The sequence below is a fragment of the Opisthorchis viverrini genome, assembly GCF_000715545.1.
Source record: "Opisthorchis viverrini unplaced genomic scaffold opera_v5_449, whole genome shotgun sequence".
In the NCBI taxonomy this organism is placed as follows: domain Eukaryota; kingdom Metazoa; phylum Platyhelminthes; class Trematoda; order Opisthorchiida; family Opisthorchiidae; genus Opisthorchis; species Opisthorchis viverrini.
Genome location: NW_008752109.1, coordinates 1 through 23,544, shown reverse-complemented (window position 1 = coordinate 23,544; position 23,544 = coordinate 1). Strand labels below are relative to the sequence as shown.

Sequence of the window (23,544 nt, the reverse complement as noted above, 5' to 3'; positions counted from 1 at the left end):
AATCGGTCACATCTTCAATCAGCACCCTAGATCAGTGTTGTGTGTCGGTTAGTGTGGGTGCAAAATCATTTCGATTTCCCGCTTCAGGACACTTGAATTGCTGATTCTTCTGGGGTGCCATTGATAAATTTCGTTGCTCTGTGTGGGACTGTAAATATTACGACAAGCTGGTTAGTCTAATTGAAATTACGTGGACTTTTAGTCGACTTGCGCTATGTATTTCAGACCTAAGATACTTCCGTTGGATCGGCCCACCACCTGGATCTCCACCCCTGACCTATAGCTGTCAGCTGGTCGTGATAGTCAGCCTTCAATGCTGCAATGATCTTGCAGGCTACAATGGCTGCGACTCAGTTCCCTAGTATTCAACCATGCCGAACAGCCCAAAGGAGAGCAGCCGACGAAGGACAGCGAGTCCACATATTGTGAGAAACTGTATTACAGAGTGATAAAGTCTACAATAAGGTGTTTCATTCAGGTGTCCAGCATGTGCATACTTATGGGAGCAGCGATACTGCTTTCACTCAAAAAAACGACGGGTTAGAAAAGGTTGGTCTTAAATTTGCAAGATTTGATCGTCCTAGCGGTCGACGTGACCACCAGCTCGTTATTCGGTACCGTCGAAATACTTTTAAAACTTTTAAAGGGTCTGGTGTTACGCAAGAAGCACCTGGTGTGCGCAGCAGCATCAGGAATCAGACGGTAATATCTTACTCCCAGCGCCCCCGAATTATGCCAACCCTCTGCAGGTCAGGTCAGATTATGGAGTCATCGGATCCGAGAAGGGTCCCCAAATTAGACCGCACTGCCTCGCGGGTCAGGCCTCTAAGTCAGGGCCTAGGGACAGAGTCCCCGAACAAAACCCAACATCCTTCCACTCCCTTGTGGGTTAGACTTTTGAGTCAAAGATTCAGGGTGGAGTACCGTTTCCAGTGCCTAGGCAACCGGTAAGTATCATTTACCCGCACAGTTCCCCAACCCCTTCCCATCACACAAACACACGTTGCTTGGTCACTCGACTGTCAGCTATCTGACCGATGTGCCATATACGGCCGGCTGCCCAATAACAATAAACAAAAATCCACAAGATCCCTTATTTTTTACAAAGGAGCTTTTAACGTCTGTAGCCTGTGAAATCGGTAAACAGGCAATGCTCGCGGAAACGTCATACTCACTTAAGGTTGATGTATGCTGTTCCTCTGAAACAACCATACAAGACCCAAGCGCGGCTAGCCATCTCAAAACGCAAAGGACTAACTCAGCTCTTCCACATTTCTCCCTTCATGTGTTTGGTGATCCAGAAGCAATGACTCGTGGAATATATGGCGTGGGAGTTGCGCCCAGCCCCAGGGCTGAACGCGTTTTGTTGGATTGGATCCCAGTGAACAGTCGTCTTTGCGCCTTCCGGTTATCCAGCACAACCAAGCTCAATGCTTCTCGACATGAAAAGCGATACCCGTTTGCATTGCCGACTTATGCCCCGACAGACTGTGGTTTTGACGCTAGAAAGGATACTTTCTACTGATGAAAGGAAGAAGGCCTTCGCTGCGGAGTTGTTTATTGAAAAATGCCAACTCAACAGCTACAGACTATTGAACAGGGAAGCAAAACTCTCATATGCATCTTGTTTACAAAACCTGAATATCCATCCTCTCTTTGAACGCGTCTTCCTGAAATTTCCTGGATATTCATTGACTGTTGCTCAATTTCAAGCACATGCTACAAAGCGACTCCACAAATTCCGCAATGGATCTCACTTTTCAAGAGACACAAAGCGGATTTACGAGAAAACATACCACTCGCATGCCTCCCCATCACTAGTATCACCGTTACACCAACGGTTATCCGGGCTCATTCGTCGAGCAAGAAACACTGACAATCTGACCTTTGTGGGTGACATGAATGCTCAATTCGGTCGTCTGAGTTCCTTGAAATCACATTTTGGCAGTCGATTCGGAGTCGATGCTCGCCGCACAGACAACGGAGAGCGACTCTTCCAGTTGCGTGCTGATCATGAACTGTTTCTGGTCAGCCCGGACTTTCAGCACAAACGTTTGCATTGCGTATCCTGGCGGCCACCAACTGCAAATCAACTGTGGATCCAGTTGGATCGCGTGGCCATCAGTCATCGGTGGAGGGCCACAATTCAAGACTGGCGTCCCTTCTGGGGTACACAACATGATTCCGATCAGGCCATTATGCGTGCACGCCTGACGGTTTTTTTCCCTTTAGGCCGTCGAAAGTCAACCAGAAACATGCCAATCCGTTGTTTTCTAGAACTAACTTAGCACAACAGTATCGACCTGAGCTAGCTCAACTACTCTTTACAGTAAACCAACAGTGTCTTGATAGCGAACACGTTGATGAAGCATGGTAGTGTGAAGAAGCATGCTAAAGGCGTTCAGTGCTGTGCGTCTGACTTTACTGATACGACCAATTGACCATTGAATACCACTGAGATCGCTAGTCCTGATTGAAGCCAGGACATTCATGCCAACGGGCAACCAACGCACGCAAATCCCTTAGACACCAAATAATGAAGAGCCTAAGGGAAGACCGAGAGCTTTGGTGGATATCGAAAGATCGAGATGGGGAAGATTTGCTACAGGGAACAGCCATGTGATAGACCAATTGATGCGATCGACTGGCCACAGGTTAGTTAAAGGATAAGCGAAAAGGACGGCTCTTCGAATAACTGGTCGAAAAGCGACTGCAGAGATGGGCCGGATACTTCGAAGAGCCGTTTAGTTGGCCTCCCGCAACACAACCTCTGGAGGCAGTTTACACGGGCGACTGGAATATAAACCCTAGTCACCCGTCAGAAAAAGCAACAAAATACGAGATATCCGCACAGAAATGTGAGAAGGAAGCAGGACCGATCGGTCTGCATTCGACCCTTTTCAAAGAAGGCAGAGAAACCTTGGTGACTTACCAGACAAAACTCATTGGTGGAGTATGGAATGAAGATAAACTCCTACAGAATGGGGTGCATCTATATTTATCCCAATCACCAAAAAGGGGTACGCTGCCCTCTTTTACCTTTCCTGTTCAACTTCGTCGTTGATACACTTGTGGAAGACTCACTACCAGCCTCTTATGCCTGTGGGGTCAAAATGTCCCCGGGGCGTTTGTTTACCGATATCAAGTACACAGACAGTACATAATCTTGGGTCTGACGCCACTGTAATGCAGACAACACCAAATAAACGAAATAATTCCGCCTCACTTTTTGCCATGCGATTCATGCCTGCGAAGTATAAGGTGTTGCGGAAAGATTGGATGGGCTCGAACCCTAACCTCATGCTTGCTGATGAGCCGACTGAGGTGGTAAACAAATTTGTGTACCTGGGCAGCTGTGTCAGTCCGGTCGGTCTGGCCAAAGATGATATTTCTATCCAGATTGGGAAGGCCAGAACAGCAATCGTGAACGCGCACCACCTGTGGTGTAGGTCTGACATCAGCTTATCCGTCAATAGTGGAGTCTAGAATGCTGCCGTGCGCTTCCTGTTATTATACGGATCAGTAACCTGGCCGCTGCAGGCCGAGGACGTCAAAATACTTTCAGTGTTTGACCATCGGTCTTCGGAGCATTGTCCGACGCTTTTGGGGACACCTGATCAGTAATGCTGAAGTATGTCGAATAAATAACTCGCCAACGATAGATGAACTGATCACACTACACAGGTTGCGCTGGCTTGGTCACGTGCTTTGTATGCCAGTTGACCGAATTCCTCGAAGGGCCCTTTTCGCGCAGCGGCGTGAAGGGTTGAAATGAACTAGTAGAGGTCAAACAATGACTAGACAGCGAAATAGGACCGCCATTACAAGCAAACTCAGCTGCACTGGCCATTGCCCTATCCCTGGATGGGGACCCGGAGGTGGGACACACCAATGGCTAGAGACAGTGTCAGACAGCTCAGTACCTCAATGGCCCTCTTGCATCCAAACTGTTGCCTTCACTGTATAGCCTCCCAATCTTCTCAATTAAAGCTCCACTAACAACCTTGTATTTACGCATCAATTATATCAACTACCGCCTCCAATGCGTAGTTATCTATCACATCTCCCGAATTCATCGGCGAACGAAACTGTAGCGATAACCACTGAACGTCAGCACTTGATGATAATGATTCTCCCGCTTTTGGAAAGTGCAAATATGGGGTATCTATGTAGTTGGGGAAACTGCTACGACTCCGGCAGGAGATCAACGGTCTGAGGCACCTACACCGACGCGGGAGCATGAAGGAAACGAAGTGTAGAACGCCATTATTAGAAATGCAATAAGTAAGCAGGACTCTTTTAGTAGTCCCAGTACTTCGAACATACCAAGTTCCTTCTAACCTTCTTCCTAAATCCTGTCACAGAATGCTATTTCCAATTGGAAAACACGAGGACGAAGTGGCTCAGTGATAAGAGCGCGAATTCACTGACCGGAATGTTCGCAGTTCGAACACGACCTCTGCAGCTCGACCTCTCCTGTCTAGGTTTGGGCAACCTGACAGCATCTCAACCCTCGTGCTTTCTTCTATTGGTCGGAAAGATTGGATGGGCTCGAACCCTAACCTCATGCTTGCTGATGAGCCGACTGAGGTGGTAAACAAATTTGTGTACCTGGGCAGCTGTGTCAGTCCGGTCGGTCTGGCCAAAGATGATATTTCTATCCAGATTGGGAAGGCCAGAACAGCAATCGTGAACGCGCACCACCTGTGGTGTAGGTCTGACATCAGCTTATCCGTCAATAGTGGAGTCTAGAATGCTGCCGTGCGCTTCCTGTTATTATACGGATCAGTAACCTGGCCGCTGCAGGCCGAGGACGTCAAAATACTTTCAGTGTTTGACCATCGGTCTTCGGAGCATTGTCCGACGCTTTTGGGGACACCTGATCAGTAATGCTGAAGTATGTCGAATAAATAACTCGCCAACGATAGATGAACTGATCACACTACACAGGTTGCGCTGGCTTGGTCACGTGCTTTGTATGCCAGTTGACCGAATTCCTCGAAGGGCCCTTTTCGCGCAGCGGCGTGAAGGGTTGAAATGAACTAGTAGAGGTCAAACAATGACTAGACAGCGAAATAGGACCGCCATTACAAGCAAACTCAGCTGCACTGGCCATTGCCCTATCCCTGGATGGGGACCCGGAGGTGGGACACACCAATGGCTAGAGACAGTGTCAGACAGCTCAGTACCTCAATGGCCCTCTTGCATCCAAACTGTTGCCTTCACTGTATAGCCTCCCAATCTTCTCAATTAAAGCTCCACTAACAACCTTGTATTTACGCATCAATTATATCAACTACCGCCTCCAATGCGTAGTTATCTATCACATCTCCCGAATTCATCGGCGAACGAAACTGTAGCGATAACCACTGAACGTCAGCACTTGATGATAATGATTCTCCCGCTTTTGGAAAGTGCAAATATGGGGTATCTATGTAGTTGGGGAAACTGCTACGACTCCGGCAGGAGATCAACGGTCTGAGGCACCTACACCGACGCGGGAGCATGAAGGAAACGAAGTGTAGAACGCCATTATTAGAAATGCAATAAGTAAGCAGGACTCTTTTAGTAGTCCCAGTACTTCGAACATACCAAGTTCCTTCTAACCTTCTTCCTAAATCCTGTCACAGAATGCTATTTCCAATTGGAAAACACGAGGACGAAGTGGCTCAGTGATAAGAGCGCGAATTCACTGACCGGAATGTTCGCAGTTCGAACACGACCTCTGCAGCTCGACCTCTCCTGTCTAGGTTTGGGCAACCTGACAGCATCTCAACCCTCGTGCTTTCTTCTATTGGTATGGCAGCTAGGCACCGAAGGGGTATTACAACTGAACGTTCCGTTTATTTATCATTGAAAAACACGATTCTGTAAAACTAATAGGCTAAGCTAACTGGTACCAGACGTACATTGATTGCAGGACAACAAACACCTTTGCAGTCCGTCGAAGGTGGGATTCCCTCAACTGCGGTTTTCATCAAATCGCGCTGCGCTTGTGGCACTAAACATTGGCTGCTGGTTGTTTTGTTTTCATTTTTACCCATCTAAATTTAGTACACCGTGTACCATGCGCCATGTTTTGTTACACTTGTCACTGACTGACATGGATGGTCCATCAGGCAGAAGTAAAACACCTAGAAGTATACACAATCCAATTTTGTCTGCCAGTCAACAAGCAATTATCGTCGGTACGTGGTTCACCCGCGGAGTGTTTGCCTCCGCAGCAACACGTTTTGTTCGGCCGCTATAGCACTGCTCACTTCCCGTAAACATCGCAATAAGTGCGCGCATTTCTGCTTACCAAACATCACCACCACCTGTGGTGTGATTTGATCACCAGGGTGACCGCGATTAGCGATAGATCTCGGTGTGGATTCGATACTGTGGAAGAGCCCTGTTGACGGAGAGTACACAGGCTATTCAGCTAATTCAGCTTCCTAACCTTTCATTTGCAAAACATACAACATATAAGACAGGGTTATAAGGACAAAAAACAATAAAACAATATATTGTTTACCAGAGGGAGTGGAAGTAAGGCTAATTCCTAGATAGAATAAGATTCTACGAACACCTGCGCGCACAAGGCTGATCTATTCATCGAATTCTGGAATTCTTCAGTGGATTGAGAAGCAGTGTCGAGGACAAGTTGAATGGATCAATTAAGTGGCCGCTTTCCATTACACGTCATGATGGCGATTATCCCAGAGGTTGGGGGATTGATTGTTTTGTGTAACTGTCACTCGCTCGCTCGTACTATTCTTTTCGGATGGCACTGAGCTGTTCTTTGTGTGGGACGTCAAACCTTCTGACGACGTAAACGACACCACAACCGCAAGTCAACTGGTAGGTAACACGCGAGGCACATGATTCAGCAGCCCCAATACAGGCAGACCGGAATGTGAACCTCTTGGTCATTGAGGCAAAGCTCAACTGTGCGTTGGGTGAGTGCTGCTGGAAAATGTTCATTGTGACTGCGCAATTAAGGCGGACATTTTCTGTGAACGATAAAATGAGGTATTTAATGGGTTCAACTGACGACTGAGTTGAACGTTTTGACTGATAATAAGAATACAGACAATCGACCGTCTCTCGTGACGAAAAGTGGGGAGTCAATGTCAACAGAAGAATCGCCAGGGAACTGGCGAAAATATCTTCTAATATACGACAATTCATGAGGCTTCAGATAGTGATATGTCAAACATTTCTGGACAGAGTTAAGTAGACATACCCACCGACCAGCCAGCTAGCCTATAATCCGCTGAATTTTGCATGTTAGGAGTCCATCTCATGGAATCATCATGATTCGTAGATTTCAGAAACCCTCATATCCTAACTGTTTCGGTACGGGTAGGATTATGCTGTTTGCACTGTTTTTTTATTATGGCCCCAAGATAGTTCAATAGGTGCAGCTTGTTTTTCGGTAGGGTTACAGGCTTGAGGAAGCGCTGACAAATGAGTGTCAGTCGCACACCTCTGCTGATTAAATGTTTCAAAAAATTACCTCTGTACATGAAGATTATCAGTCCGAACTCGAAAACTTACCACAATCTTCGCCTTTGGCACCTCATGCCAAAGCATTTTCGAAAAGTGCTGCATCAAGAAGAAGGCCACAATGAAATACAAGAAACCGAATACGACATGAGCCCAGAGGACTTGCGATTCCCCAGGAAGGTTGGATATGGTGGTAACCCCGAAACTTTGAAGGTCCGGAGCTTAAAAACAAAATGAAGGGAAGGAAAAGCCTAAAGGATACCTGTATATGCCTATCAATGAAAAATGTATTGAATGGTAGTCCCTGTCGCTTACTAATGGGGGTCCTATGTTTGGAATAAAATAACAGTTTAATGAGCATGTGAACACAATGCGATAACATTTATCGATGGAAGTAGTTAGCGACTAAACGGGGCACAGTGGAGTGGGTAAGCTTCAAACGAATCATAGTCACAAAAACACGGGGTTAGGTTCAGAGGAAAATAGAAACATAAAAGTGGTTTGCATATTGCCACAATGATTTGAACATGAGACTGGTTGTTTAGTTTGCCCGACTACTTCATTGGGTGTCTCCGTCGGTCCTGCGGAGCCAGACAGCTCGCACTTTTATATTACAGACCACAATACGCCCACCATCCGTGGTTTCGATCCAGGTTACTGTACCCTCTCTGACAAAGTAGATCCACAAATGAGGCCTGAGTATCCATGCTGAAACGTCGCGATTTCCAGGACACTTCTACAGGTGATGTTAAGTCAGATAAGCCAATATCCCAGGGTTTAACGTCTTGTCAGTTTTGACATCTGCGGTCAGCTACTATGCAACGAAGCGAAAGATCTGAGCCGAAATGGTAACCTGTTAGATGGGACGGCTGCAACTAACTGCGCTGGATCTCTCAGTTAACCTGCACAATACACACTAGACGCATCTTTTGTTTGAGGGCGCAATGAGTTCTACCAACGATGATCGAAGTTATCATGTTTTTGAAACGGCTCTATAATACAGACTGATCAGTGAACCTGATTCGAATAAAACGTAATCCCAATGCTAATCATCCAGAAGCTTTTGAGAAACGAATCTCTTCACACGGATGTTTCGAAAATCAATAACGCGCTTATTATATCATATTAAGTAGGTTTAGGATGGTCGGGCGTATAATCATAAAGTCCCGTAATTTTCATCACATTTAGGTTCTTCCAAACGGAGCCCGGAATTAGCAGGTTTCGTGTTGAGAGGTCTTCAAATGACGTAAAAAGATATTCAACAGATAGGGTGTTGCATGCGGCACGTAGTTACGTACCAGGCTATATGCGATGAACGGAAGATTGAATAGTGAAAAGTGTACCGAGTCACATCAAGTTGTGGATGATACTCATTCAATCCGCGTGTGTTGTGCTAATGAACGCCGAGTTACATTTCTTCTCATTGGAGCGTCACACACTCCCAAGTTAGTGACTCATTATATATGCTTAGGGAGTACTACTTTAGCCTTTACAGAATAAGTCAACAGATTGAACTCACATTTTAACGTTCCCTTTATATTCAATGGCAGTATGACGGTCAAGCAGAAAACCATTGTCACGGCAGTGTAAGCAATCAAGTAGGACAAGAAGCGAAGATAATGCACTGCATCGAGTCCAGCAGTGCGCTCCACGTCGGAAGCCCTTATGAAGTTGAATTAAAGGACCGGAATGGGGTCTATTATCACGTTGAACAAATAACCAAGTAAATTATTTGAAAGAAAGCTTGCCGTCCAAATGGATTGTGCGTCGGAACGTAGTTTAAATGTTGGAAGCCAATAAATGATACTCCAGAGGTACAAAGCTTAGTCACCAACCGAGATACAATCTAGTGCGTATGCAATACAATCCCACCTGATAACCTAATACCTTATCAGCGTGAGGTAATAGCAACCACTGGAAAAAAATTCGTAGTACCACAGCATCTCAGGTAGTCAGAATGAACAAGATGTCTGCATGTCGCTGGCCTCGGCGAAACCCCGTAAGAAGTGGCAGTAGTAATAGTAACAGGCATACTTGAAGAAGGAAATTAAACAGAGTAGCGTTCTGAAGAACATAACGGATGATTCGGCGTGAATGCGCTAGCAGATTGGTCGAACCGCATTTAGATTTCTTCCATCGAGTACGCTGTTGGGATAAAAAAAAACTTCATGTTACTTAACTACGTACAACTGTAGCACGATTTATGTGTTTCTAATAAAGCGCTAGAGAGCCACCACTTGCTTCTTCACCCATATAAGTAGGCGCATCATACTGATACGGCAGCTATCACGCCCATCTAGTCGACCCCTGCGGCAGATATCCCTGTAAAGATCAATCTGACACGCTCTTACACTGGACAGATGAGCACTGTATAGTAAGAGTATCAGGTGATCAATGAGCGTTTCACACAGATACTATAACAAAGAAATCAAACAGATCAACCAAGCTGCAGCGAGGTTTCATGGGAGATGTGGCTAAGAAATGCAAAAGTCGCACCCTAAAACGTCGTTGTGATTGTGAGCCTGTCAATATTTTCTATCCCCGAGGATGTCAGTCTTAAATTTCAGGTATTCTTCCCATTCTGTGTACCAGAACTCTCTCCGTAATTCTCAGTAGTTCAAGCAATCAACTCTTTTCAAAGAAAAACTGTGCGAGTACCGCACAATCGTATGTGTATATCTAAAAAGCTACTACAATGCAAATGAGTTCTTAAGGTCACTACAAGACCTTGTGAAAAATGCTCTCTTGGGAGACTACCGGTGTGGGTCCAGGTGCCATGTAATTTCCTCGGTTGCACTTCACGGGTCGGGTTATCTGCATTGGGCACATCCAGGGTATGGCACAATGATCTGATTGTTAGGATGCCGATATGGGAAATACATCCGGATTTGATGACCAATATCAGAAGTTTCCTGAAAAAACGCCGACTGAGATACTCTCTAGCGTTGCCCTCTCAGAACAGCCGGGTAACGTACGCGTTCCAAGAGGCACGAGGGGGGCGAGAAAGCTCAGCGCTTAAAGCGCGAATTTACTGACCGGAAGGTCCGTGGTTCGAGCCCTACCTCTGCATCTCGACTTCTGTTTAGGCTTGGGCAACCCGGCAGTATCTCAGCCCTCGTTTTTCCTTCGGGTGGTATGGCAGCTAGGCCCCGAAAGGAATTTACAGCTTAACGATTACTTTTATTATTTTTAAGGGGCACGAGGTACCTTCAAATTCCTTCTGTTTATGGGCCTACTCATGACTTTTCGGATTCCATTCCCTTCTCAAGGATCTGTCTTACCCCTGGTTGAAGCAAACCATCGGCAATTCAAATGCTGATCTTACAGGCATCTGAGGAAGGAAAGTACTGAAAGCATATAAATTCAGCCTCTCGAAATCCACAAATATTTCGCTCTCGCGTCGCCGTTCCACCCCAAACTGTAACTCTTTGTGGACTCTTTTCAAACCTTGCCAAAAGACTTCAATTTGACCATTCATTTAAACTTTAGGTTTCCTGTTCAGTTCACAACGAGGACGAAGCAGCAACGCAGAGCTTCCAGGCTTTTCCATACCGACTGTTAGAAATCTTGGCATGCAACCAATGCCAGTGAGCTACACATTGTCGTTTCCTAGCCAGACTACCTAGCTAAAGTTCACGTGCTGTCGTGCATTGGGCTTACGTTGGGTGATGATCAAATGTGTAGATTTTGATACTGGCCAAAGATGTTTTCCATATGGACATAGGTCTTCTCGGCACGAAGTACCTACCCTTCCGTCCCCCCACTCTTCACTAGAGATTTCCTCCCTCATGGCTGATGGTAATGGCTGCGTGGCGATGACGACGACTGATCGATTGACTTGATGACGATGATGATATAACCTCACAGTGTCGGTAACGAAAATGAGACTCGATGATCAGACCTTATTGATGAAAAATGTAGAATATCCAACAGCTGATGAGCAATGACTCACGTCAACGTGAAACAGGTACGAAGCCAAAACCAGAAGCCCTGTAAAGTAAGTGTAATCATCAGAGCGATACTGTTGGATAGATAAAAACGATACATACGTGATCATGCATGGTGTAATTTATGTCAATGCTGTCGATTGAGTCTGTTTCCATCGTGGACCTGCGCACTTCGGAAAAGAACAAGGGCGCCCACCTAAAAAAAGGGAGACGACCGTGGAAGCACAAAGATGGAGGTAAATAGCAAACGGTATTCACTGGGTCATTGGGACCCAGCCTTGTTATTGGAAAACTCCAAACAAGAATACACGTGGTGATAACAGGAATAGTGCAGCCGGAAATAGGACTCGCAATTTTTTGCCAGCTGAAAAATTGCTTGAAAGCTAACGAGAATCATTCTGAGTAGCGTTGCCTGAAGGTGGAATAACTGGCTGAAGGTGAGAGTTCGGAATACTAGCAGGCTAAAGGGGGTGTTAATCTATATGACAACTAAATTTCAGCATCACGAAGAGGCAGGACCTTGCAAGTTTGGGCACAGCCATACCCCATGGGCCATATTGGGGATGTATGAACTGCACTAGGGTGGTTACTGTTTAGAAGACTCTTAACCATCGAGGCTGAGAGGTGGAACATATGTGGCGACTTCCTTTTTAAAAAAGACCTTCGTGTCTAAACGCCACTTGAAACTGAGCTCTCGAGCCTAAGGATTCTGTTGAAGACCATAGCCGTTTGGCGGTTTAGGGGTGGCGGCCTTGGAAGTCTACCAGCGCGTGCACAACCATGATGCACACAACAATAATTGACCTCTTGTCACAACGACTGCCATATCGTGTCACCATTCTCGACGCCTTATTTCCCAGGCACAGCAAGAGTTGTACACGAAAACATGCTGCTGCTAACGCCTTCCGGATCTATTTCCCCTTCACCTTGTAAACCCACCCGTTTTGACTGACAATCCCCTCGTCTTCAATCGCCCTCATCAGCGGCATCAGCAAATCAGCCAGTGCCCGTAACCTTCGGTACCTACAAAGCAATCTTTAATCCCGGACCACGGTCTCTCCAGCTATACTGAATATTCGTACACTGAATCAGATAGGAAGCAATACTCAGATTCGAGAACTGACCTGGTTTGAAATTGGTATATGTTGCGTACCTGAAACATGAATGCAAGGCCAGGATACGGTTGTTGAACCGACCATCAACCACTGTCCTCTCGTTCCCGATTGTGCATTGCTAGTAATCAAGAAGCCACTATAACAGGCTGTACGGTCGGTGGCGTCTTAAGGTCGCAGGTGGGAGGATTTTCGCTAGACTATATACCGCTGATAGTCGGCCCCGAGCGGTTTATTTGGCAATGCCTGCAAACATGTTACCCGTTGCTTTTTTCCTCGACGGAAAACACTGCTCATAAGGTGGCTCAAAACTCTTCGACAGCCCACAACCCGTTACAGTCTTTCAACTTCTCGGTCGCAGCAGTGTGGCCATCTGCTGCCATTCAATAGGATTCTCGAATCGGACAAAAAGGTATTCATTCAGGTGTAACACCTTTTATGTGCCTAGCTTCCATGCCACCCGGAGGAAGCACAAGGGCTAAGATACTGTTATGTTACCCAAGCCTAGGGAGGAGCAGTTGAGATGCAGAGTTGGGTTGGAACCATGGACCGTCCGGTCAGTAAGTTCGCGCCTTAAACATTGAGCTATCTCGACTCCCGAAAATGAACACGGAAGCCTCTCTGCTCGAACGCCACCGAGCTCATGCTCAGTGCTACCTCCCACCAGGGTTGTTCACGGATGAAAGTATGGTCCTCAGTTGTCTAAATTCTTCGCCTGTATTTGAGAGGTGCTCCAGACGACTGGGGAAGTCGTGCTCATTTTCAAGTGGGTCCGCAGTGAACGTGGCAAACATACATTGATTAGCTTATGACGAGAATCTTAGCGTCATTTGTCCTCCGCTGTGTTGATTTCCACTGAAGAATTGCCATAAGAGCAGTAGGACATGTTGACCACGTCTTCACACACTGTCAGCTGCTAGAACAGGAAGGGGCCCATAAGTTAGTATCTCTGCACTACCAGAGTACGTTTGACTCCTAAAGAAACTTGCTCAGCAAGGAATATATGAAGTCCGTAAATGTAATAAGTTTATTGCACCCAAATACACGCGGACGTGTGACAGTAAATGGGAAACTCCTCAAAAACTTGCTTAAGAAAAATTGTGTAAGAAAAAGATGCCCACTCTCACTACACGAATTTGGTGATCGGCGAGTCAGTTATAACGCTGGAATGTCTAAAAACCACAATAATCGAATGGTTCCCCATGCAAACCGTGTCGTTTATATGAAATTATTAACGAAGAAAACATGAACCGGAGGGTTTTTTGGATAATAGGCAGGCTCACTTCCAAAAAACCTAAAACCATGCTCTTGGACTGAATATAATAAACAGAAGCACTGAAAACTATGGAGCGTCTTATGTAGCCTGAAGTCCGTGTTAACTCTGACGGAGGCATGAATCGCTCAGACCATGGTTGTTGCTTTATGGTGACAAACAGGCACATCCGTCCACCACAAGAGGCATATTTACAAGGCTACAGTATGCATCGTATGGTTCTGCGATGCGGCCTCTAAGAGTGATAGAAATGAGTCCTGAAGCTACAGCTAATGTGGGCTGGTGCCAGCGAACCACCAACGAGGATAACGAGGAACGATTGTCCGGTTGTGCAGCAGGGGGTCAAACGGGGGATGTGTCCAGAGCCGGAAGCTGTGCTGATCTGATCATGTATTGTACATGCTAGTTCATCGTGGTGCTAGCATAGGGGTGGTCGACGTTTGACCTATCAGATGGGTGATGGGGATGGTTATTATGAAAACCCGGTGCATCCCGCCTTCCAGGATAGGAGCCACGTGACCTTCTGAGCCTGTCTGTCAATCGATGTCAATGGCCTTCTTACTGTCAGTTTCTATACAGGATATCTGAATAGATATCTGAGGATGTAAGCACTTCGGAATAATTGTAATAAGATGGTGTTGGGTCCCTACCTTATCCCTTCGCACTCTTCCTTCACAGTGGGGTTTTCAAACAAGCGCTGATTGTACAGGATTGAGGCGTCAGTGTGCTCTACATGATGATAAGGTACCTGCCGTGGGCTCACCTTGAATGCGGACAAAAACATATATGATTCACAAACAGACACAACATCGAAAAACATAAATCACAGCTTGTTGACTGATTTTTCTTTCAAGCTGCCACCAGCATGAGCAAGAAACAGAGCACCTAGTGATTATGCGTATGTAAAAGTACCACGATAACCCCAACTGGTACCTTAGACACGTGTCATGAGGTGTTAATAGAGTCCAGTACCTATGCCGAAAAATCGTCATTCGGGTCGGTAAGGCTCATAATTACTGGATTATATGTCACCACTGCTTAAGTGGATCTAGCAGTCACGTCACGTAACAAATAGTCCAATGAGAATCAACGTTCCGCAGATGTTTACTTTCATGACGCTTCGGTGAAATGAAGACGGCTTACGATACAACCAGTAGCCACATTGTCATCATCATCGACGGCACAACGTTAGGTTTCACCGATGATGCTCCTCTGCCGTGCAACCACAATTTATTTGTAAGTTCTATTGTGAATAGAAGAACGACAGTGGATGGGGAATGAAAAAAATAAATGACCGTTCAGCTGTAACACTCCTTCGGTGCCTAGCTGCCATGTCATCCAAAGGAAGCACGATGGCTGGAGTACTGACAGGTTGCCCAGGTTGACAGGGAAAGTCGAGATGCAGGTGTCAAGTTCGAACCACGGACCTTCCGGAGAATGACCTCAGTGCTAGTCTTTTTCGGAAAAGTTTGGTAGCAATCGGTAGATTTATTGCTGGGCAACGTTACGATTTTGACACAAAAGCGTCGTCAGGCCAAGTGATCAAGTTAGGAGGTTGGTCGAGATTTAAGGTGGAAAGAGAACCAATCAGCTAAGCCCAGCAATAAATCTACCGACCATCACCAAACTTTTCCGAAAATGATGACCATTCAGTCGGTTCCAACTAATGCAAGTCTATTGCAATCATTCTGAGGTGCCTACAACTCCAAATACTCATTACAGCAGTCTGGATAGGAATTGACAACACCACTGTCAAGCATAAACAACAGTATTTTGCAGCGTTTCCAATCACACATACGAGTAATCGCGTGTTCATGCGTATATGCGTTCACGCTCTGATCAACCACACCAACCTTATGATTTGCCTTCTGTTCAACACTGCCATGATCAATGGAGACAAGGCACTGGTTTTAGCACATTACTATGGTCCTGTCTTAGCTCAAAAGATGGCGCCAGAACTGCTTTGGTTTACTGTAATGACATTACAGACATTACAATACTTATCGGGTACAGCTACCGCACCCATAAAAATCACCTTGACCAGACAGCATTGCAACCTCTACAAAATTCCCACTGAAGGACTGACTGAAGGAAGTATAACATCTAAATTCTGAAGGATAACTTCCAGAGGAGAAGACTCCGTCGCGCTGCTGTTACACATGGTCCACTGGTTGGTTCTCATCATTCAAAACAAACCGCTGGGACTGGCTTCAAATGCCTTTTTCTGAGCGTGTTACACACTCGGACACTGTCATGATAATAGGGAAGCTAGTGGAACCGAAATCAAGATATGGCTGTAAAACCACACCGGCTGATCTGCATTATCTCAGTGCTACTGAATGTTATACACAGGTCGGTCATGAATTAGGAGTGCTTACTAGGTGGCTAGTCTACGGTCCGGAGGCGAGTCACTAAATAACCAAGCACATGGATTAAACGGATGTACCGCGAGCCGGTTGAGTAGCGAACGAAGGCATACCCTGATTGGCCAGAAAAGCAGCGTCCAGGATTGGACATTTATAAGTCCGCACTTATCGTCGCTTCACGAAGATTCTGGTGGATTCTCGTGGAACAGTCCGTCACACCATTGTGAGCGGAGCGGAAAACTAAGGACCGACATAGAAGTTACAAACCCGTTCGCAAATCGCAACACCTAGACAGAACAAAATTGAAATTCTCATGCTTACTGGGTCAAGTAATTACGCGCAGATTGTAAAGCTGAAAAACAGATCACTTGAATAATGAATCTTGCTTATCTGTACCCACAGAGGACATCGGTGGAAAGCTTGTACCCGTACTGGCCGTGCTTAAGCTCAGTTGAAGCGCTAGGGTAGCGTGAATCTGAAGTTGTTTCCACTGGTATCATTCTTGCTAGCAGTGGCACTGTTGACGAGATCCAAAGTCTGCTTTGTTATTCACAAAGCTAACTCTTAACTTACTAACTTACTAATCGGGATAATTAGAAAATTGTTTTCGTGATGAGAACCGATCAGTAAGCCATGCGTAACAGAAACACGATTGACTTTCCTTCTCTTCAAGTTGGTGTTCTTCCAGTCAAGTTGGAACAGTATAGAGCTGAAAGAGGTGGCTGAGTTTTCAGCCTTAGTGATAGTACACCCCATTTTTCTGAAAAACGGAAAACTCCCATTCGAATGGAAGACTGTGACCATCAGACAGGCGGAAAAATCCTGATATAGGAAGCGAGAAGTGTAAGACACAGGACGAAAGAAAGGGTCATCTTTGAGATTATACTTAGTGTGGTTTGTCCGGAGGCAATCGTTAAACAGAAGCAATGTCAATAGCGCACTCCATGTGTGTGCAACCCGTGACGATAAACGCGAGTTGTGAGGAAACTTTTGAATAGTTAACTGTAAGCCCTAGAGACCGGAAGTATTGAAATGGAGTACTTTCTGATACTAACCTCGATGACGAAGTCAACATCGGTAAGTTCTTTGCTGGACAGACATCACACGGACAAGAAACTTCCCGGTCTCATACAACTATGGCGTTTGCTTTATTTTCATGTATATCAAATGCCTGTTGCCCCCGACCTTAATGGTCGCAAATATACCGAAGACATTGTCCCCGTTGCCCTTATCTGGTTCTCAGAATTACCTCCATACTCTCAAGACCTTGTCTCGTTATCAGTCTCCTGATGAGATATATACAAAGCACACTGATGGTGACCAAACCACTTCCTAACCTTATTCTTGATCCAAGTACTCTGAGCCAGTTTTGAGCAAAGCAATACGGCTTTCTCATCATTCCGTCCGTTATGCATCACCTTATTCATAACATCTCAAGCGCATACATTCTTTCATTCCCCATAGTTTTCCTGGAACTGTGTGTTGACCGGATGCTGCCACCAAGCCACTGCAGTGCTGTTTTTCTTCAGCTGAAAACCGTGTGCCAGAGTACACTGCAGCTAACACAGTTTCGATAACCGAGATCAGTTCCACCAGCCCCCATTGGATTCATTATTTCTAAAAATTTCCTGGCTTGCTCTATTTTAGTTCAGAAAATTCTACTGGGTGATGCTCAGCTCATGTATGCTAATCTTTGAAGCTGTTTCACTGTCTAACAAACGTTAACACCAATTTTGGGGCGACTAACTACTACTTCTCGTAACACGAAAGCAACCTTGGCGCACATGCTTGCAAATCGTAACCCGCTCGCATCTGACCTTGATACGGGTCTTCGACAAGTCAATGGCCCATTTATCGGCTGGCACGTTCCTTTGTTTTATTACTCTCACGTGCTGTGATACTACAAATTCATAACCTGACGGTGTACACAACTTGGTTCGGTTTGGCATACAATCTCAACGGGCATTCCCTTTTGTCAAAATGTATACAGAACAGCCTATTCATCCAGGTAGTCGAAGGCACATTTGAAACCGATGGAAACCTCAACTGTTGGTCGGCATGCATGGTGCTACTCAAACACTAGATGTACTGTGAAGGTGTGTCCGCTAACACCCCGAAACGGTCAAAATCCTGAACTACTTTCTCTAGTTTACACCTCTAACGCTGAGGTTAAGTAGCACAGCATGACCGAAGCTAGCGATTATGTTACAACTTGGATAGACTTATACTCCAACCACCGGAGCAGTCGCTACAGGCGGTCCTCTTTGAGTGGATCCAGCTGCATAGAATGCATTGTCGTCACCAAGTTAGTTTCAATAGCCTAGACGAGCTGGAACACAAAAATCTGCCAGCGTCTTTGAGTGGTATTAATTGAAGCTCATCTGGCCATGTGATCCGATAGCGTTTCGAGGCAGAAAGTAAGGACCTTAAGTCACTTCCTTGGGTGGGAGACAGGCCGGTGGGATCCCCAATTTCGGTGTGCACCCAATGCCTCGTTGGATCATGGAATTCTTAGTCAACTAAGGTCCAGTCTCTTCGTGACGGTCTTAGTCAATCAGAGTGCCCGTGAGAAGTCACCCTTAAAGAGAACACTTGCCAGTCTACGTCTCTGGAGAGAAGTTGTTTTTTTTTCATCTGTCGGTGATCCACTTGAGAAATTACTTAGGTACGCATATCACACGAAACTGGCGGGAAACCGGTCACAATGACAACCCCGACGTTTTACATGGGGACGTGGGCCTCCCGCCCGAAAGTTCAAATAAGTGTATATATTTCTGCGTTGGCAGTGGGTCAGGAACAAGGGGGCTTCATTGGAACGGAAATCTCGAGGATGACCCTCAAAACAGCAGTCCATGCAACTCGACTATTCAGAAAATTAACTCCAGTACCAATTAAAGTGCTTCACGCTACTCCTATGAAGCTACGTTAGGAATGAGGGAACTGTGACATATCCTTGCATCCAAAACAAACACAACCGGATCGAACAAGCCAAGAGGGTGACTGCACGTTTGGTTCAGGGGCAAAGTGGGCGATGAATACGAGATAAGATTGCAAATGCTGAACTTATCTTCCAAAATCTACCATTAAAACTAGGATAACTTGATCATACTCCCATATCTTCCGTGGTGAAAACAGCTGAATGGTTTATAGCGACGATGACTCTTTCATACTCTGTAAGGAAAGTGTTATTGGAGAAATTGTGTAAGTTGTCACACTATCTTGCACAGTCACCGACCACGCTCCCCAACAAAGCACTGATATCCCCTCGATTGGTGGGTGAAACGTTTGCAGTCAAAGTGTCCAGCTGGGTGAAAAGACAAAGACCAGAGTTGTCAGTCTATGAAATTTACTGCCTACTATTGGGGTGGGAGAAGAAAACGACACTCTGTATAACCAATTGAGATAAACGTTGTATTGGAGGGAACCCTGATACGTACACCTCGAGTCAATTCGGCGAGGGGATTCAAACAGATTTGCTACTGCCCCCACTCATCAAATGAGTAACCAAAAAAGTCCGAAGGGGTTAGGAAAACAACTCATCAGATTCCTTGAAGTGCGTTACACAGAAACGAAAGATACGAATTAGACAGGTATTTGAGTCCGATCATATATCTTTACTGGACAGAAGGATGCGAGTGGGCACAAGAATGTTAGCAAGTGAAAATACAATGAGTAAGTTTTCGTCGGCTTGAAATCTACCTGATATCGTGGTGTGAAATTAATGGGTGTAAATAACGTGCCCGGTTAAAATAGTGCCAAGGTTTTGTGATTGTGAGTTTTGGGTGGATCCACAAACGAGGCCAGTAATACCTAATTCACCAGAAGCTTCGAGATGATCGCAACTCCAAATAGTTTGTTGATATTACCTATCTATCTATCTAGCGGTCCTAATAGATAATTTTAGACCAAAACGTTCGCAGAAAACTATCAAACAGACTGTACTTATCCCAAGAAGGCGCAATGTAAGCGCCCAAACTAAATACCGACCAGCCATCGACACAGTCCGCATCAACCCCATTCCTCGAGATGATACAGAATAATACAGAAATTCGCAGCCTTGGTGACAACGCCTATGGGGTTTGCGAATATTGACTCACTTGATTCTTCTTGGTTTTGATAATGCAATCTGGCCGTAATTCCAAGCAAGCTTGCGTAAAACTGCGAACAGAAACAGAAGTAACTACAAGCTTCATAAAGAATTTTTCAGCAGCGTACCACCCAGGAGACGACATTGATCAACAGATTTTGCGGGATCCCTTCGTAGCCTGGGATCACAGCAGTTCTGTTGTTGTATGTGATGATTCTATCGCAAATCGGCTGACTGGGCGGCTGAACCAAGAACGAATTTGACAAAGTACTCATGCGAGATATCTACCTGCAAAATGCAAAAGTAAATGCTATTCGAACAACGGAAAAAAAAAATTAAAACGATACTAAACACGAAAGCAAGGACAGAATGACGAAAAATCCGTAAGGTGGTAGCACCCAGACACAAAGCTTGTTAGCAATCTCACATCTCTCATGGTTCTTCCCTTATGCAGTAAATCCCGTGAAAAGAAACTATCAGTAGCGCTAATCGAAACTTACCATTTATTCACACCTTCAAATAAATCTTGGTGTAACGTTTGTACAATTTTTACTTTGAGACACACAGTTCAGCTGTAACACGCTTTCGATGCCTAGCTGTCATGCAACCCAAAGTAAGCACGAGGTCTGAGACACTATCGGATTTCCCAAGCCTAGAAAGGAGTAGTCGAGATGCCGAGGTTGGGTTCGAACCACGAACCGTCTGGAGGTAAACAACGTAGCTGAGGATGACATGAATGTGTCGTGACCGTCCCCACCAGAATGGCGAGAAGTCACTCTGTGTAATAACTCAGGCTGTTTTGTAATGTTCTTCTGTGCTGCCGTTCCGACTAACAAGCCAACTGCTTTCTGGTCATACAGCCAAAAAATGTAGACCCAAACATTTGAAACAATGCAGGTGACTACGTGTGGGCAACCCCGTTGTGCCCACATCGATTCTAAAAGACCTGAGTGCCGGTTGCGCTTTCATCGGATTCACTAAGTGACAGCAGGAGGCGCTTATCACCTCTCCTTGGTAGCTGACTTATGGAGGTATCTACCCCCACATACAGTGCACGATACCAATAAACCTCACAAATGTAGTAATAAATAAAAATAATGATAATTCTCAAGCTGTAACCTCCTCGTAAATGTAGGGCACCGAGGATGGGGAGAAAACATAAACAACACACATCAACATGCGCCATCAGATAGTAGGGCAGTTGCCACAGTAATCAACTTGAATAAACCCGCTCAGCTGCGTTGGACATCCTATCTCAATTGATAAGTGTGAAGCGCTTGACCAAGTCTGAAAACCTCACCCAGTAGTCTTCCAGCTTCCTTTTGAAGAAGTTGAGACGTGATGCATCGGTAACTTCTTTAGAGAAAAACTGCTCCACGGGTCCAGTTTTCGGTGTGTGAAGGGAATTTTATAAAGCATGTCCACGTCCATTATTTCGAAGTGCCTTGAAAGCTCCTGTTAGTTATCTTCTATTCCTAAAACCCCACCAACCACACATGAACATTCCTACAGATAACATGTATCCCACCCTATCTCCGTACTATTAATCATTCTTTCCCACAATCAAGGGACTATCTCTTCCTTGTGGGCGCAATGTCACGATCAAGAGCTGGTGGTGGTGGGGCTTGAGAATTGCAATGACGCCGAGGACCAGACTGGCTGAGACTTCACTCCTAAAGGTTCAACAATGTCAAGAATGCCAAAGCGGAGCAATCAAACCAACAGCAGCAGGTCATCGCACTACGAGAAATCGTATTCCACGGCGGTTAATGTTACCGTCCTCTGCAATGGAAGCCTGAAGAGTGAGTTGTTTCCTACAGGCAAAGAGGATTTCCACATGGAGACAGCGCTTCTGCCTTCCATCGAGGAATAACGATCCTAAAAACCGTACACTATAATCGTATAAGGTTTGATCGTAACAGCCGGCACATTATTCAATAGTGCCGGAAACCAGAAAGTATTGTGCTGCTTAGAACACCTCTGCTGTACGCAGCCGAGACGACAGACTGCACTGTCGGCACATTGCAAGACGGAAGCTTCCGGACACGCAGTTTACTCACGGCTATTTGGGTAACCTTCAAGATTGACTGAACCGTGCTCTGTCATCAGTTTTCCCCGCTTTAGGTTAAACACGGATTCTGCGCTCTTGAGAAAATGCGCTACAAACATTGTCTGCTCTATTTAAGGACTGATCAGGGATTTGTGCTGCGCCGACCTGTCGCCGAGACGCATTGAGCGCATTGACAATCAGTCAATTTTCAGTCGGTATCCACCCACTTCTCTGATGGCTAGCGCACACGGCTCGCATTCAGCTTCAATCCATCTCTGCCGCAGTGACAACCCTGCTCCTGTATCAGTTAGGCACTATCTCGATAACCGCCGGTATCATAGCCTTGGTGACAGCATTAATCGCAACCCATCCTGGAAAACAGGAGTAAAATAAGTCGTCGGGTACGACGACATTGATTCTTCCAGTGGTCAGGCACGCCACAGTTGTTGCATCGGCTCGTCCGAGCACGCCTCCACGATTGTCTTCATGGCTGCAAATTGCTCGATAAGTTGGTCCACTTTGGTGAGGATTCACATTGGTGAACCATCCCTCTTCTTCTGCAACTAAAACGCGGCCAGTGGAACCTCAGCCAACTACCGTACCAGATGCACCAGCACTTCCGAACTCAATTGACCACTTGCACCCGCCAACCGCAACGGACCACCAAGCGCCGGATGCACATTTTCGAAGAACTCGTAAGACAACAACGTCTGTCAGTACACTCCGTCCAATCTCGGTAAGGCACGATCCCGTCACTGCTGCAGATTGGAAAACACCGTCGGGTCGCGTCCCGGCCGCCTTGAACCGCCCCATAGCCTTTTGGTGGTCGGCTGGTGCGTCGAACTCGGATGCAAGAGCTTCCTTTGCGGCGGCCCAGTCCGTCTCCTCCCCCTCTTGGCAGTACACTCCGTCCAATCTCGGTAAGGCACGATCCCGTCACTGCTGCAGATTGGAAAACACCGTCGGGTCGCGTCCCGGCCGCCTTGAACCGCCCCATAGCCTTTTGGTGGTCGGCTGGTGCGTCGAACTCGGATGCAAGAGCTTCCTTTGCGGCGGCCCAGTCCGTCTCCTGAGGCCCCCTCTTGGAGCATACAGGGCCGCCTTCGCCCGACTTCCCACGATGGTATTCAGTGCCGCTAACTTACCCCGGTCGCTATCGAGCCCAGCCACAACAGTCCGCAACATCCCAGTTTTTTTCCATGCCCAATTCGGAGTGGC

General features: G+C 46.1%; 2 protein-coding genes across 2 annotated transcripts; one reads left to right on the top strand and one right to left on the bottom strand.

Annotated features, from left to right (window-relative positions):
* Positions 1–4,818: 4,818 nt before the first annotated feature.
* Positions 4,819–10,657, bottom strand: T265_15352 (hypothetical protein; the record flags this gene model as incomplete). Its single annotated transcript, XM_009177700.1, has 5 exons — positions 4,819–4,892; positions 4,944–5,161; positions 7,543–7,712; positions 9,011–9,153; positions 10,528–10,657. Coding segments are annotated over 5 exons (732 nt in total), but the record flags the coding sequence as incomplete, so codon positions are not given.
* Positions 10,658–17,221: 6,564 nt separating this feature from the next.
* Positions 17,222–20,988, top strand: T265_11127 (hypothetical protein; the record flags this gene model as incomplete). The annotated part of the gene is made up of 2 exons (XM_009177699.1): positions 17,222–17,266; positions 20,836–20,988. The coding sequence occupies 2 exons, from the start codon at positions 17,222–17,224 to the stop codon at positions 20,986–20,988; spliced, it is 198 nt and encodes a 65-aa protein (XP_009175963.1).
* Between the last annotated feature and the right edge of the window lie 2,556 nt (positions 20,989–23,544).